The 17,512-nt window shown below is 40.0% G+C and overlaps 1 protein-coding gene across 3 annotated transcripts; it reads left to right on the top strand.

Annotated features, from left to right (window-relative positions):
• Positions 1–45: 45 nt before the first annotated feature.
• ikbke (inhibitor of nuclear factor kappa B kinase subunit epsilon) lies at positions 46–16,551 on the top strand. 3 transcript variants are annotated; one of them, XM_040029253.1, is made up of 21 exons: positions 46–239; positions 1,769–1,868; positions 2,106–2,243; positions 2,342–2,471; positions 2,549–2,730; positions 6,712–6,872; positions 7,030–7,140; positions 7,266–7,445; positions 8,336–8,532; positions 8,756–8,814; positions 8,934–9,025; positions 9,142–9,243; positions 9,663–9,720; positions 10,329–10,441; positions 10,530–10,606; positions 10,693–10,732; positions 10,837–10,938; positions 14,272–14,368; positions 14,529–14,620; positions 14,717–14,788; positions 14,878–16,551. In XM_040029253.1, the coding sequence occupies exons 2-21, from the start codon at positions 1,770–1,772 to the stop codon at positions 14,939–14,941; spliced, it is 2,166 nt and encodes a 721-aa protein (XP_039885187.1). In that variant the 5' UTR covers positions 46–239; position 1,769; the 3' UTR covers positions 14,942–16,551. The 3 variants fall into 3 exon arrangements, with proteins under 3 accessions (XP_039885187.1, XP_039885189.1, XP_039885188.1); XM_040029255.1 differs by having other exon boundaries at positions 46–464; XM_040029254.1 differs by having other exon boundaries at positions 46–492.
• Positions 16,552–17,512: the final 961 nt, after the last annotated feature.

The raw sequence follows: 17,512 nt of genomic DNA, 5'->3' as shown, positions 1-17,512 counted from the left end.
CTCACGGCAGTCACACTCACACAGAGGGAAACTACATTTCCGCCTTCATCTAAAGTCCGTCCCACAACGTGAAGTCCGCACTTCCTAAACGATAACGCCGCAGCGCAATGCGGCCAGCTGCTGGCTCTGAACGAACCCTCCTGGATCCCCGTTACAAAAAGTGACCCACGGCACACTGAGCCCGTGTCCAGCAGCAGCTCCTCTCCGCGTCTCACCTGTTCGGAAAGGAGCCCTTCCAGGTATGAAAGCTGCTTCTAACTGCGGAAGAAGTTTCACACGTAGGCGTATTTTGTTTTCAGACGAGCTGGATTTACAGTAACCCACAGGGCAGTTGGAGTTAGTAACCAACATTACCAGGAGTTATTTGTGGCGGCACGGCTGAAAAAAGCTGTTTTCTTGCTCCTGCCACGTTACCGTCAGGGCTAAATTAAAGGACGACTGACGGGCAGCAGCACCGGGTCCAGGTGAGCTACGGCTACAGCTCCTACATAGGTTAGTAGCGCGAGCCCTGCTAAACTAATTAAACACCTAGCTTCAAGTAGCTAACCGCGTATTAACGTCGTTTTAATAGAGCCTTTGATGTAGAAGTTTAGTAAAATGTAAAAAATCGTGTTAGTGGAGATATCCGTGGAGGTATTTGTCTACTGACAGAGCTTTAATTAATGTAACACCTGCTTTTAATGGGAAAAATGGCTGCTGTGATGACATGAACTCAACTAGCCTGTTTAAAGCGAATAAATAAATGCAAATACTAGAGGTGGGCGGATCGATTCAAAAATTGAAAGTATCGATACCAACGCCGGTATTGGTGTCAGATCGATACTAGCATAATAGGATCGATACTTTTTTTTCTATTCTCAGTTTGACATGTAGCCCACTGCATTGTGTTAAATTATTTATTTATTTTAGAAATATAAAAAAACCTCACCTCAAACATCAATCTATCCAACATTTCCTTTCCGTTTAACCTTATTAGTGTCTCGGGTGTGGGTTGGAGCCTGTCATGCAGTATGAAAGATGTCTCAACCTTGTTGTGTTGACTGTCACATTGATTTTGTTTATAGCCTACAGCACATTTTAATTAATAACAGATGACCAAAAGTGCTTTACAGACAGGCACATTTACATTCCAGGCCTCCCAAAAAAAAAACAACCCAGTTTCACAATAAATGAAAAGCCGAAAGGTTTTGTTTTAACAACTAATTATTGTAGAAAGTAAAAACCACCATGATTTAGTGATCTCTAAATCTGTTTAGAATACTTTTGTGCTGGTGCACCTAAGAAAAAAGTTAGGCACACCAGTGCAACCGTGGCAAAAAGTTAGTCTTAAGCCCTGATTAGATAACTGCTTGGCTAATGCTAAATGAATGCTCAGACAACGTGATTGGTCAGTTGCGATGGTGATTGTCGACTGACACTGCTATGATGATGTAGGAACAACACCAACGCTGAGATATCAGCAGATGTACATGCTTCCATTAGGACAGCAAACAGAGGAGTTTTGTTTAGAATATGCAAATTGATCCTGGTGCATCTCGTATGTCATGATACACTGCTATACCCAAGTCAAAAGGTAATGCTGGCCCTGCATTACTTGGTATCAGAGTGACACCAGAATTTGCAGTATGGCAATGCACTGACAAATACTACAACAGCAGTATACTAACCTCTTTATTTTAGCATTTGTTTGTTTTATGATTGGATAACCTTGGTTCTGTCTCCCAAGGCTTGTCTAATAATAGTAACCCTCCCTTCTCATTTCTTCCAGTATGTCAGGTATTACAGCCAGTACAATAAGCTACCTGTGGTCTGTAGACGATGTCCTCGGGCAGGGGGCTACTGCCAGCGTCTACAAAGCACGCCATAAGGTAACCACAGGATGGTTTTATCATCTCATCGTACTCACAGGAAAAGTCATTCACATCAGTGCTGCCGTCATTATTGAAATTTCAGCCTGCTTTTCTTCTTCTTCTTCTTCTTTTGCTCAGAGCAATACCAGGATGTACGATAAGAAAAGCTGTGGTTTCAGAGATGCTGTTGATTGCTGACACATTTGCGCAATGCTGTGATGTATCTGTGATGCAGATGTGCATGCATGTTTGCAGAGGTCGGGTGAACTGGTGGCCGTCAAGGTGTTTAACATAATGAGCTACAACCGCCCCCACGAGGTCCAGATGAGGGAGTTCGAGATGCTCCGGAAGCTCAATCACAGCAATATTATCAAGCTATTCACCGTGGAAGAGGTAAGAATACAAAAAGATATCTATATTAAAAAAAAAAAAGAAAAATATTAGCAACATGTAAAAGAAGCACACCTCACGGTTAATCCCTCACCTTTCAGCTGCCCTCTAAACAGAAGGTGCTGGTGATGGAGTATTGTTCAGGAGGGAGTCTCCTAAGCCTGCTCGAGGAGCCGGAAAACGCCTTTGGTCTCGCTGAAACAGAGTTCCTCACAGTATTGCAGTGTATAGGTGGGTGTGTATACGTGGTATCGGTCTGTAATTTTATGCACCTGTTTCTGAAACTTTCCACCCTCTGTTCTCTTCAGTGCAAGGTATGAATCACCTGCGGGAAAATGGAGTGGTACACCGGGACATTAAGCCAGGGAACATAATGCGGCAGGTTGGGGAGGACGGCAGGTCTGTTTACAAGCTGACAGACTTTGGAGCAGCAAGAGAGCTCGAAGATGACGAGAAGTTTGTCTCCATTTATGGAACTGAAGAGTATCTGGTAAGATAGTGGACTCACTGAGCATACCTCTGCCAGGTTTCCTAAATACTTTGGGGACCTTCAAATAAGTGAAGACTGATTACAGTTTATTATGTTTTTAGTGCTGGTTTGCTTGTGATAGTAGCATTAGCAGGGCTCTAGAGTGCGACCAATTAGGTCGCACATGCGACCTAATTTCTGAATGGTGCGACTAAAAAATATCCTAGGTCACACCGGTGCGATCAGCCGTTTGAGTAAAAAAAAGTCTCCGCAACTCTGTCTACGTGTGGTCAACAACAGACACACATTATGCCCATATCGTGGTCTAAACCAATCAGAGATAGTCAGGGGCGGGACCTCTCTGGTTGGCCCTGGTCCAAATATTCCTGTAGGCCTAGGTGTCTGTACGTTTGAAAGTGCAGGCGGATAGAGAGAGGTGAGTAGTCAATAATCAATTTGATTCATTAAATCCTGATATAATATAAATATATTTTATCAGAAACGCCAGAATCTCAAGTTAAACCTCACAAAACTATTTCAAAAACCACCAAACAGCTAAAACCGTAAATGAGAGCAGGGAAAAGGATTCCGGACAAAGACGTAAACACAAAGCATGGACCCGATGCATCAGAATCTGTGAGATGTCTGTGTGGTGTGAATAAGTCACGGCGGGACCACAGATCATCATTTAGAGCCATTTATTGTTATCAGCTGCAGCTCTTAAGCTGCCAGCCACGCATCACATCACACCACAACTTCCAACCCACAACCCCACGCCTCACCACAGTCGGCTTTCTCACCCAACGGCACTTATGCCCCCACGCTGTCGGGGCTGAAAGCCGACAGCTCACAGATGGTGAAGCAGCAGGTGTTGTCTCTCTCCAACCAAAATTCACTGAAGAAGATCAAAACTACACTTCACATTTGATAAACATCGCCATTAATTCCCTCTTACTTTTGCTGTTTTGCTTCCACCATGATAAAATAACACTTCCTTCACAGCTCTTTCTCTATTTTGAGAACAGTTTCCCATCTCAAATCTGTTTTCTGCGTTATTCGTTCGCTTGTTACAAACAAGTCGTGTACAGCGCTGTCGGCCGCTGTTTTTTTTTTAAATTGTATTTTTCCCAAGAATGACCTCTGACAAGAAAACCGAATTTCTGCTGTTTAATACTGAAGAAATGTAAACTTTTTTAAAATTATGCCAAATTGCAAAACTAGCTGTGTCTCTAATAAAACCTCTGTAACACTGGTCCAGAGACAGCATCAGATAATGAGCCACATACGATTGACTCCGAGCCAGAGCTCATTGAAAGCAAAAGGGGGAAAGTATATACAATACAAGAGAGTGGCCTGACCAGTTTCCCTGGCTAAGATACAGTAAAGCTGACAACATGATGCACTGCATTTACTGTCGTGAGTGTGGAAGGACCATGGTCGGCAATACTGCAGTTGTGACTGGTGCTAATACGTTTCGAACTGAAATGCTGAGACAGCACAGTGTATCCAGAAAACACATTATATGCCGCGATAAATGCACTGCCCAAGTGTCCCCTCTCCCCACTGCCTTTCACAGCAGGCAGCAGGAAACCGGTCATCAGAGGAGGCAGAGATCATGATTAAGTTTAACATTGCCTACAATATTGCCAAAGAGTGGCAAAATGCCAAAGCACTTTAAGCACAAGCACTTTTTCAGTAACTTATCTTTCTTGTAGAACTGTGCTCAAAATAGAGAACTTTGTGCTGACAAGATTGTTAGTTAATCATTTACAAATCAATATGTCTGTATGGACAGCAATTTTAAAAAAAAAAAGTGAACATGTAAAACTGTCGTGTTAAGTGATGCGGTTGAAAGATTTGGGTGCACCTAACTTTTGTGCTGGTGCACCTAAAGCCCTGATTAGATAACTGCTTGGCTAATGCTAAATGAATGCTCAGACAACATGATTGGTCAGTTGCGATGGTGATTGTCGACCGACACTGCTATGATGATGTAGAAACAACACCAATGCTGGGATATCAGCAGATGTACATGCTTCCATTAGGACAGCAAACAGAGAAGTTTTTAGCCACCGCACACGTGCTGCCGTGCAGTCCTTCAAAATCCTACTGTACGGCACTGGACTTGAATCACCTAGGAGTCAGTCGAATGCTGATTCACTGACGAGTGGACCAGAATAGAAAAGGGAGAATGTGGAAAAAAAAATCAAAGATTTAAAAAAAAAAATACAGCAGGAAACGCACAGACAATAGCTGTAGTGGATACTTACCATCGTTTTTGTCTGTGGGATGAACAACAGGACAGGGAAGAGTAGCCCACTCACTGACTGAAATACATGTTTTTTACACTGCCTTCATCGACAGCAAGCGCTCTCTGCAGGTCCACTATCCCGGCTAAAGAATAAAACAAGCATTAGACACATCCCCCAAAACATCCCCTGTTTGAGACCAGGAGGAGACACAAACCCAGACTCAAGGGGTCAAAAATAAATGATCAAGCCTGGACAAATGAAAGGAGTGAGGAAGGGTATCTGTGGCAGATCAAACAAGCAGATCCATCTGCTGTGGCAAACCCTTGGAAAATAAGAGAGCGACAATCTTTATATAAAAACCCGTATGCATCAGATTTAATAAAACATAACATGAAAGAAATCTGTATCTTCTCACCATATTTCACTTTAATCTTTGAAGTAATTTAATTACCAAGATATAAAAATAGGTCAGATGAAATGATAGAAGACATTTGGACATTCCTGCTGTGTTACTGAATTTTGTCTCCAGTGGGTAGTGGACATAGAGTTGTCTTATATTATTTTTTTCAGGTTCGGGTTAGCCTGCAGGTGGCCTTGACATGGTCCGTTGCATTTATGCTCCATTTGCACTACAGTTAAAAACATTTATGATGATGAGTTTTTCCATCAGAAAATCTTTTTACTGGCTTACTGTAGGGACAGTGGTGAAAGAGTGCATTCATTCCCATCTAATAACTGGGGTCAATAAAAAGTATATAACATAACATGTTTGCAAGGAGTGTTGATTTTTAAAGTAAAAGCTTTAAATCGATACGCTTTCATATTGCAATAATTAAAATGCTTCCTTCAGCACTCGGCTTGCAGCCTTGTCCCCACTAAACTATTTTGCTTTTCCCAATTTCCCCAATGGAATATCTTACCTTGTAAACTCTGATCTGAATCTCTGTGTTGTGTTAGATTAGGTTGAGACCAACACCTCTGCGAGTGATTTAACCTAAGGTAGATGTGAAAATGTTTTGTTACCAGGGTCCGATTTCACAGCAAAGTGGACAGTATCCAAGTGACATTTAAATGACAATTTTCAGGAGCCCAAATTTGAATATTTAAAGGCAGCCTGCATGATCAGGACTAGGTAGCCATCTAGTGGTCAAATTTATTAGTTATAACAGCCATTCCTAAAATCAAGAGTGCTGCAGCCCACTTAAAAACCAGAAAATCCCATGGGGCTCATCTAGTCTTAAATCTTCACTCACTAATCAAAATACAAGTGATGTATTTTCTTGAAAATTTTATCAGAAAACCATAAAAAACATGATTATGGCTATAAATTTCAAATGCTATCCAGTCAGTCATACGTAACGTCTTAAAGGCCAATGTGTGACCCACCTGCCACTGGCACACAAACTTTGATACAAGAGCAGCGACTTTAGGCTAAAATAGTGAGTAATATCCCAAACTCACAAGCTTTTATCACCAGTTTTAAGTCCCTTTTTATATAAATAAATATATTTATATAAATATGTAAAAGTACATACATCTGAGGAATTTCAAACTGACTTCTGTTGTTTCTGCGGCCCATCTGTGGTACCTTTGCACCCCACAAGGGGGCCCCAGCCGGGGAATCACTGCGTTATCAGAACAAAAGGTGAACTATGTAGACTTGACTGATACACAGTGCTGGATCGAAATGGCGCACTGTGGCTCACTATGAAGGTGCTTTGACTGTTTTGTCTTCTTCATGTGTGTGTAGCACCCAGACATGTATGAGCGCGCAGTGCTACGTAAGCCTCATCATAAATCTTACGGGGTGAGTGTCGACCTGTGGAGTATTGGTGTGACCTTATACCACGCTGCCACTGGGAGTCTTCCCTTCACACCATATGAAGGGCCACGAAGGAACAAGCCCATTATGTAAGTTAATACATTAGAGTTCTTCAAGCCCCCAACTGAAACCACAGCTAACATCTGTACATCTACATGTACCAGCCATGATCAATGTTAGTAACTGTGCCTTAGGACATATATTTATGTATTTCCTCTGAACCATTTTGGGGGTTTTGTTTTATAGGTTCAAAATAACCACAGAGAAACCTATGGGGGCGATAGCTGGAATACAACGGAGAGAGGGCGGACCTATAGAATGGAGCTATCACCTACCTCACAGCTGCCAGCTGTCACAGTATGCCACCTAATAAAAACAACTAAATCCTATTTATACACACCTTGTCACCATCAAACCCTCATGTTTTTTTTGTCTCTCTTTGTTGTTCCCTTTTCTTGCTCTCCCTGTCCATGTGGCTGTAGGGGTCTAAGGGTGCAGCTGGTTCCAGTACTAGCAGGTATAATGGAGGCTGACCAGGAAAAGTGTTGGTGCTTTGACCAGTTCTTCACAGCCACCACAGATGTATTGCAGCGGCAAGCAGTTCACCTCTTTTCTCTGCAGCAGGCCATGGCACATTGCATCTACATACACCACTACAACACGTATGTCTGCAGAGGCCTTTATGGGTGGCCTTTTTTCCCCTTTGGCTGTTTTTGTTTATTAAAAAAATGTAGTGCAAGCTCAGTATCTTGATGAGAGTTTGAATTTGTTACTGACAATGACGTGAAACCATTTTGTTTTCTGGAATTTATACAAGAAATACGCAGCAGAAGAACTCGCAGAATAATGAGGTGTTATAGTTTTAATGTGGTAATGCCAGTAAATTCTGTGCTGAGCTGTGGATTATATCTGTAATCTCAAATTGCTTTTTTAAAGCCTTTCACTCTCAGTTCATTGAATCTGTGCAGTAGAACTCAGGGCGTTTGAGGACAGAGTAGATTTGTATATTACGTTTGTAATTTAAGAAATCGTGATTTTAATGCAAACAGAACTGTAAGGCATTGTTGCTGCTATTTCCTCATCTTTTTTCACCCCACGTTTCCTGTTTTTGTCTCTGCCAGCACTGAAAAAAAGACAAAAAGCTAAAACACATACTATTAATAATTATTTTACATTTATTTTTGTATAAAAATATGTCTGCAACTCAGCTTTATGGTAATCTGACCATTATTATTTTGTCATTGTTTATGAAGCGAACTAAAGGTTTAAAAGACTTACTGACACATGTAATCACCGAAATTTAATACACTTTATTTGTGGGGATTTGGACATTAATAAGAAAAACACCAATGACAAGAACAAATCAAAAGGGTATTCAAAGCCTCCAGCACCAGGAGAAAACTGTGTGTCAAAAAGAAAGACGTTAACTAAATAAGCTTCATTCCAAACAGCAGCGACCAGGCGCACTGAGAACAGTCTTGGGAGGAAACTTGCTCCTGAAATTTTAAAAATGTGTCTAACAAAATTAAAATCTGTCTCTCTTCTCAACCAGAGTATCAATCTTCTTCGAAGAGGTGGCGTCTCAAACAGGTATAGGGGTACAGCAACAACATCTCATGTACCTCGGACATGACCTGCTCTTGGAGGGCAGCATGAAGGTGGTCAATCTTCCACGAACTTCACCTTCTCAGCCCCTCATTCTGCTCAACTATGCACCTGAAGCAAACACCAGCCTGCCATTCAGAGAACGTAAGACCGAGACTTGCATAACTGAAATATGTGTGTGTTAAGTTTGAGGAAAAAGAAGGTGTCAGTTTCTGTCTCAACAGAAATATTTTAGCTGTTTTAATAACATAGCAATCACACTTGAAATGTGTGAGCATGCAGTTGTTATCACACAGTTGCACAGACATGATTGCACATTTTCATGAATTATATATTTTTTGCGATGTATTTCTTTTGTCCTCTGCAGCAGAGAGTCCCGTCATCCCAGCCAGGTTTGACGTCATGGCAGATTACAATTTCTCCAAAGTAAATTTCTCCAAAATGTTCCCTGTTATTAGTTTAAAATATTATTTAATATATTATTTTATATACTAAACACTTTTCATATCTGCCTTCTTTCCCCCCCGATCCCCTTTTATTTTTAGATTGTAGTAGGTGTAGTCCACCAGTATCTGAGGATAGTACAGCTGCTGCACACGCACCGGGAGTTGCTGCTGCAGGGATATTACAGCTACATGTGAGACACAAACACAGATAAAAATTATTTGTTAGTCTTCTTGGAATTCTGTGCCTCCCGGGTGTTTTTTACCTTCAGTTTATGTTCTGCGTTTCCCTATTTTTCTTGTTTCTTAGAATGAAATTGCGCAACGAGTGCAGAGAAGCCTTGCACAGTATTGCCATGGTCACCATTAGACTGCAGTCCTGCCTCAATGCAGAACACAGGATTCGCACGCTGTAAGTTTGTCTGCACACTTTTTAACCCTAAGCTGTAAAAGGCTGAAGAGGTATTGTTGTTGTAGGAAGTTTTCTGGAAATCTTGTGAATGTGATAGCTCAAGAAGGAAGTCACCTGGGATTTTCAAATGAATACATACAGTGTATCTACTAGAAGTCTGAAGGGTAGCACTGGCACCTGTAAGTGTTTTTAGAATAAGCACAGAGAATTAATTCTGTAAAAGTGCACTTGAGATGGTAAAGTGCACTTTTACACGAATTTGTTTGCAATAATTCAGGCATACTTGTTACCTGAGGTAGATTTTTTTTTTTTTTATCTTGACAAATGAGGCTAGGTCTTCTAATGTTCCTGATACTGTAATAATGCCTTCTTTAACCTATAACCTTCCTTTCTCCTCCAATATCTGCTACATTTCTTAGAGGCCCTTACACTTCAGAAAATCAAGGCTCAGCTGCTAATGCTCAAAGGTTGCGGCAGGTGAGTACCAAGAGCAAAAAAACAGAGACGAGCTCGACTGATGCAGTTATACAGGTCCCAATTAAAACTGTACAATTAAAACTCGAATTATGTCTTGTCTTTGTGAAGGTTTAATACCTTTTTGCTGGCACTGTAGTAGTAGTACTGGATGCTGCAGTTTGTGGTGCACCTGATTTACATGCTGTTATTCTAAAAACATCATAGAGGGAAAGCAGATATAATCATCCTGCTTTTATGCTATCTATTGGCAAATATTAACACTGAGTGTCTTTGAGAGGGATATTTAGTTGCTACTAGAATTATAAGGTACTGTATTGTAGTTCAAATTTTAGAGGATGCTAAATTTAGGTTTATTATGAATTTATATATAAACAGGCACATTGCCTTAGTGTTATAGTAAGATTTAAACCTGGTATGCAAAGGAGTTAGAGTTCCCTCGCAGTTGACTGAAATTGAATATCACGAGAGACAGGCAGACAGCATAGCTTATATTTGATGCGTCTCATATTGAATCCCCTAAATGTGAGAGCTTGAATCATAACTGATTGCACAGATTTGTGCTTTGTTGATGTGTTGTGTGTAAGAATCTGAGATGCTTGTCTCCTCAGGTTCATCAACACCTACCTGTGTACAGCGCTGGTATCCAAGAGTTTCAGAACCGACTTGATCAACTGCAGATAGAACAGGCCAAGTTGTCAGAGACTCTGGCCAATGATAAGAGGTACTATCGGGGGCAGGGATTCAAACCTGCAAGATGGACAATTGGTTTTATTTTAAGTGTTTATTAGAACTAATTTCTTTTCTTATAGCTGCCAGAAGATAGAGATGCTGCTACAGAAGATAACAGCAATTCATCAGCATTATCGTAAAGACAGGCTGACTGGCAGTATGCACAACTTCTCTGTAGATACTATAAATTTCTTGTTTGTGTTTCATATTATTCATCTGACAGATTTCTTCTTTTTCCCACAGAGCTAGCATACAATGATGAGCAAATCCACAAGTTTGAGAAGTGAGTGCGTGTGTGTGATTATGGATTTGTGTTCGCACAGCTGTGCCCCAGCCTGTAAAGTACCTGCGCTGTCGTGTAATCTGTTTGTCGTTCTTCCTTGACAGAATCCACCTGTCGAGCCACATTAAGCGAGTGAAATCTCTGTTCAGAGAAGACTGTGTGCAGAGATACAAAGAGGTTTTAACCTCAACAAAAACATGGAACAGGTCAGAGCAAGCTACTCCTTCATTAAAATAACCTTTAGCAGTCATTCAAACAGTTGATCAAAGCTGATATTGTATGCTATTGATTAACCCTGGTCATCATCACTGTGTTTTTGTGTAACATGGAATACAGGTTACGTACTTTATGCACTTTGATTCTCTGTCTTTCAGATGTGTTTAAGTAGAGTAGAAACATTTTAATTTAAAATACAGGTTAAAAACATATATGGTATAAAAGATGGGTGGAGCCACGCAGCTTGTGAAGCCTCAAACTGAGAATTTTTGCCACCTTGACCAGACAAACTATTGTGATTGACAAGTCATTATCCAGTGAATACATGGTGGCTTATCCTTCTTTTTGGCTCAAGTAATGACCATAATAAGGTTGGGTGGTTCGCTCCCTACTCCAATCGTCCTCCTTTGGACGATAGCATCACCAGCAGCAAGCAAAGATGTTATCCACCCTCTATAATACACAATATGTGTTCCAAACAAAAACACACACAAAGAAAACAATTCTTACTTCCATAGTTGTCTCCATAGTTGACACACAATACTGATTGATTTAGCCATCTGCAATTTGTTGCTGGATTTCAGCTGAATCCAGTGAAATTTTCTTCAGGTTTATTTATTACAGCTCCAAATCACAACAAGAGTTGCCTCAAGGTAAGGCTTAATATTTTAAGGTGAAAAAACTACAATAACACAGAAAGCACAGAAATAACATAGAAAACACCAACAAACAGAAAACCCCCAATGAGAAAGTATTTGGCGACAGTGGGAAGGAAGAACTCCCTTTTTAACAGGAAAAAACCTCCTGAAGTACCAGGCTCAGGGAAGGGCAGCCATCTGCCGGCTGGGGGTGAGAGAAGGAAATCTGTGGAAGAGAGCCACAGATTAATAATAATTAATAATTACATCAGAGTGCTGTATAAACACATGGACAGGGAAAAAGGTGAGTTTTTCATAGGAGGCTCCAAGCAGCCTAGGCATATTGCAGCGCGACTAAGGGAGAATTCAGGGTCACTTGATCTAGCCCTACCTATAATTTTTATCAAAAAGGAAGGTTTTAAGCCTAATCTTAAGGTTTGACTTCTCTGAGGTCCTCCTCTTTTCCCCCTGGCTGGCAGTTCAGTATTCTATATCCTTTATCCAATATATCCACAGTCCCTCCTTCAGTTCAGTTCAGTTCAGTTTTATTTCAAACGTGCATTCACAATCATTTCAAAAGATCATTCCATTATTTTGTTTGAAAGGAGTAGGCAGAAGTCTACACTTATTAGTCCCTAACCCCCTCAAGTTTTACGTCTCATTGATTTAATTTTCTTTTAGTCTTAAATTAAACAAACAACATATGAAGCAAAAGTAAAGCAAAGACAAAACAAACAAACAATAAAACAAAACAAATAAACAAGCCCCACCACAGTATAGTTACTTTCATATAAATAAAGACATAATGGTTACATTGGCAGATTCACAAATTATGAAACAAACAAACTAAAACACTATTACGAACAACATTACCGCCCCGGGTTAACCCTGTTTTCTTCATTCTTATATTTGTTTAAAATGTGTTTTTTATATTTTATTTTAAACTGGTTTATGTTGTTACTTTCTTTAATTTCTTCTGTTAGACTGTTCCATAATTTAACTCCTGCTATGGAGATAGACATACTTTTTAAAGTTGTTCTAACACTTTGTATTTTAAAATTCCATTTCCCTCTTAAGTTATACTCACCTTCTCTTTCTATAAACAATTATCAGATTTCTTTTGGAATTCAATTCAATCCAATTCCATTTTATTTATATAGCGCCAAATCACAACAAAAGTCGCCTCAAGGCGCTTCATAGATACAGAGAAAAACCCAACAATCATATGACCCCCTATGAGCAAGCACTTTGGCGACAGTAGGAAGGAAAAACTCCCTTTTAACAGGAAGAAACCTCCGGCAGAACCAGGCTCAGGGAGGGGCGGCCATCTGCTGCGACCGGTTGGGGTGAGAGAAGGAAGACAGGATAAAAGACATGCTGTGGAAGAGAGACAGAGGTTAATAACAGATATGATTCAATGCAGAGAGGTCTATTAACACATAGTGAGTGAGGAAGGTGACTGGAAAGGAAAAACTCAATGCATCATGGGAAACCCTGGCAGCCTACGTCTATTGCAGCATAACTAAGGGAGGATTCAGGGTCACCTGGAAGCATTTTATTTCTTACTTTATATATTATTTGCGCTGTTTTAAACTCCACCAAGTCTTGGAATTTAATAGCTTGCATTTTGAAAAATAGTCAATTTGTATGATCCCTGTACCCTGGATTATTTATTAATCTAGTGGCCCTTTTTTGTATTATTGTTATTGTTTGTGTATTACTTTTGTATGTGTTTCCCCAGACCTCTACACAGTAGCTCATATACGGCAGTAGTAAAGCACAGTATAATATGTGCAGTGCTTTCTTTCTCCAGTATTTGCTTTGCTTTCGCCAGGACGGCCATGCCCGGTGCCAATTTCCCTTGAACATAAGTAATTTGTGGTTTCCAACAGACCTTGTGGTCAATGATCACACCAAGAAATTTTATTTAATTTACTCTTTTTTTAAATATACATTGTCAACACATATTTTTACTTTGATATTTTTCTTTTGGTTTCCAAACAACATAAATTTGGTTTTATCTAGATTCAATGATAATCTTTTTTATATCAAACCACTTCTTTAATATCATTAAATCCTGTGTGATCATCTCCAAAACACAACTCCTCTGCACATGTACAAACCACCATTTTGTCAGTAATGCTTTTTTAAATTATCTTTCATCATCGTTATAAAGTGATTGGACAATAAAAATGAAAAAGAAAACCCACCACCACCATGATTGTTTATCTATAAGCATTTGTTTCATTTGGCAGCACTGTCTGTCAGTGGATATCCAATCTCCGTGGAAAATTACTTGATGCTTGAGCAACTAAAACAGGAACAGGATGGCATTTTTGTTTACTCGTGTGGCCAGCGATAGCTTTCCCATGGCAGGCAGTGGAATAACTGGAGCAGCAGGAAACTCTGGCTTAGGAAAAGAAGGTGAAGGAGTGCGAGGCCAAAAGGACACAAGGGTGAACAACATTTTTGGTATTCACTTGATGGTTAAAAATTTGAAGAAAAGGTTATTTCTATGAGGTCGTTGAGCCTTAAACCCTGCCTAGTTACCAGCCTAATGATGGTGTTTAATACCTGAAAGCAGAGTGGTCTTTCCAAGAATGGTGCAGGATGGTGGGTGTGGGTTTGAAAACCTGTCTGTTACCAATTAGGTTTACTCAAGTGTGCTTCTACATTTGTTTGCAGCCTTATGCTGGAGATGCAGACCCGACTGCAGGACTTCAGTTCTTTCTCTGCAGGCTTAATAGCAGACTTAGAGATGAGTGAGCAGTGCCAGAATAAGGTCAGTATCACTCTTTTCATGCCTATTAGACACAGTCTTGACACCTTATGCATAAACATGGAGTCTGACATGCATTTTTCCTGTGCTGCCTTTTTGTTTGTGCTCAGTAGTTATTGTATTAGTGATGTCGCGCATGCCATGTCTCATTTGTCGCCCTCAGGTTATGGACAGAATCCTTTACACTCTGCAGTCCAAAAGACCAGAACAACAGTCAGCAGTCATACCCAAAGACAATGACCAGATGGTCTCCAGGTGTGTGTGTGTGTGTGTGTGTGTGTGTGTGTGTGTGTGTGTGTAAAATTAAGACATTTCCCGAGTGCCATTGCAGTATTTCTTTCTTTTTTGTAGGATGCACCATTTGAAGGAGGAAATGGAGATTCTGGTGAGGGAGCTACAGTGTAACAACGGTATTATAGAGAGGTCAGTGGTGTGGCCACCTTACTGTTAACAAATCTCATCTGTCAAAGCACACGCAGCATGATGCTGATGGTATTTCTGTGGTTCCATAGCCTGGGAGCCGTGAACTCTCCTGCAGCTCTGGAGCCGACTCTGGCCAGACCTTCTACACTGTGACACAAGAGCACTGTCTCTGGATCTTGCCTCTGAAAGGCACACGCACACTCTCTGAAAATCACCTCATCTTAAGTGCCATTAATGAATGTACTGGCCTTTCAAGGACCATCTACAGTGTTTGTTTTTATCTGCTTCCTCTTCCTTTAACAATCAATGAAATGTCTTTTATCAATTTAGAAATAAGATAAGCACAAAGAGAAAGGAGGATAGGCTTCAGGTGTGTGTGTGTGTGTGTGTGTGTGTGTGTGTGTGTGTGTGTGTGTGTGTGTGTGTGTGTGTGTGTGTGTGTGTGTGTGTGTGTGTGTGTGTGTGTGTGTGTGTGTGGCTGAGTATAGCAGTAATAAGATCAATAAAATCTTCATTAATGCCTTAAGTGTTATTGTATTTGTAATAGGCTGCCATAGAGATAGACGGCCAGGATGAAATGAATGCATAGTCAGCTCTTACTCTGTTTTTTGTGGTCCTTTGTTTCACAGAAGAGGAAGAGTAGGCTCTGGGGAACCTTGAATAGTATATTTATCCAGACAGTGTGTACTAGTATGCAGGTTTTTGATTATATTTGGGATATAGAAACATTATAACATTATTAAAAAACAGTATAAAATGTTTCTGTACAAATCTGCTTATAAACAGGGTAATGGTTGTGCTTGTACACTCTGTTTTCTTTGTGTCTGTGTGTTTTTGATGAAAAAAGGCCTTCCAATGATTGATCATTCCACTTGATGATGAATTTGCTCTATTTCATCTTTTTAACCCACATTTGTTTCTGTTCCTGTTGGTTTTTAAGTGGAATGATAAAATAATTCTGTGTGTTTCATCATGGGAATCCCTGTAAAAGAGAAGCACGACCATGGGGAACTCAGGACTCACCACAGTGTCTTCTTTCTCTTTGCAGAAGGGCATTAAAGCTAACACTTTGATAACAGCTGACCAAAATGACATTATAAAGTGACATTAGCCACTGTGGTGTATGCTGGGGAAATCCCAGCTTTGTTATTTGTTGATTATGAAAGGCGGTATTTAGGGGGGAAATACTTGCTGTTTTTTCAACTTTTATTTATTTATTTGACTGTTTTGTAGTCTTTAAAAATAATTCAGTCAGAGCCAGATTTCAAACAGAAAAGTGGATGAAATCCTTTCCTGGCCCCTAATGTCAGGTTATGGTGGGTGTGAACGAATATCGTTGCTCTTAAACACCAAAAAACCCTGAAGTGAAAACGTAAAACAAGTGTGAGAAATTGAAAATGAAAGAAAGTGTGTGGGCAGGGCGTGGGCGTCCTCGTGGACTTTCTCAGATCAGTTGGGGGCGATGAGCTCAGCTGCCTCTGTGGTTATTTTTTTCAGCTCATGACGTGTTTCTGGCAAATTGGAAAACTTTACTGTTTTTAGCCCACACAAACAAGTGTAACAGACAGACTTTGTGATATTTTACATTGAGACAAAATTTGCGATACTGTCAGTCCAGAGTGAGGCCTACAAATCAGATTCATCAAATGTGTTTTTTACGCCTCCCAGTCAGTAATAGTTGTAACCTGAGCCATTCTGGGTTTATTTTTTTGTTATGTGAAATAAAAACTGTGCTTCTAAAATAAATATATACATATATTGGACAAGATTTGAGTTTTTGTCAGTTTGCTCAGTTTTGGTTTCACACCCTTCCTGATGAGGCTTTGGCACTAAGGTCTGTTGAGACTTGTCTTGTGGGTTAGAGACTTGTTAGTCTGCTGCCCAAAAAATGCTGTTTGTCTTGCAGTACTGAGTCAGAACCTTTCATTTTGCCCCTGACAAATCCCCTCCATGCAAAATAATACTAAAAATAATAGTGAAACTGAACAGAGTCAAACAGAAACAAAACAGACTCGACAACAAAAAACTCAAAACAGAAATCAAATCATTTGAAAATACTTAGAATCGAAAGCCCCCATTAGAAATAAACACACATAATCACAAAAAGCGATTTTGTCCATAATTTAAGAATTTAAACCTTAAATATAAAAGGGATTTGACACAAGATGAAAATATTTACCTGAGGGGTCAAAGGTGAACTAAATTGGTGGTAATAATCTTTGGTGTAAATTCAAAGTCTACATATCTAATCCTCTTCCGTAACATATATCTGGACTCACAGCATAAACAGAACTTGACTGGATGGCGGAAGCATACAATCTCGGGGTGGTAATTCCACTTAAAAAAAAATAAAATTAAGGTAAACGTGTGGCATGTCAAATATCGTGGCCTTTAATTTGCTGTCCCATTAAAAAGAAAAAACACCAAAACAAAACAAAAAAAACCCCACTTGAAACTGACTATTTAAATAAGAGACCTAATTTATCATTTTTAAGCTATTCGTTTCATTATACATCCAGTCCGTGGTATTTCTCTGCATATCCCTGAACTGTGATTCTTTAATGCATTTTCTGGTTTCAGGAGATTGTTGCTTTCCCTTCATTTACAGTAAGTGGCCGGCTGGAGTAAAACAAATTTCACTGACTCGTCATCAAGTTCAATATCACCCAGTGATGCGGGCTGGTTAGCGTGCTAAAACGTTAAACAGAAATTCATGCGCGCTAC

The sequence above is a fragment of the Simochromis diagramma genome, unplaced genomic scaffold, assembly GCF_900408965.1.
Source record: "Simochromis diagramma unplaced genomic scaffold, fSimDia1.1 OVJJ01000483.1, whole genome shotgun sequence".
NCBI classification, from domain to species: Eukaryota; Metazoa; Chordata; class Actinopteri; order Cichliformes; family Cichlidae; genus Simochromis; species Simochromis diagramma.
This window is presented reverse-complemented; position numbering and strand designations above follow the sequence as displayed.

What these genes read in the sequence shown, in the direction of transcription:
- ikbke (XM_040029253.1), top strand. Translation starts at nt 1,770, where the DNA reads ATGTCAGGTATTACAGCCAGTACAATAAGCTACCTGTGGTCTGTAGAC. An exon ending in CACAGCTGCCAGCTGTCACA is followed by an intron (nt 7,141 to 7,265) that starts GTATGCCACCTA and finishes ATGTGGCTGTAG; the next exon opens with GGGTCTAAGGGTGCAGCTGG. An exon ending in CAAATCCACAAGTTTGAGAA is followed by an intron (nt 10,733 to 10,836) that starts GTGAGTGCGTGT and finishes CTTCCTTGACAG; the next exon opens with AATCCACCTGTCGAGCCACA.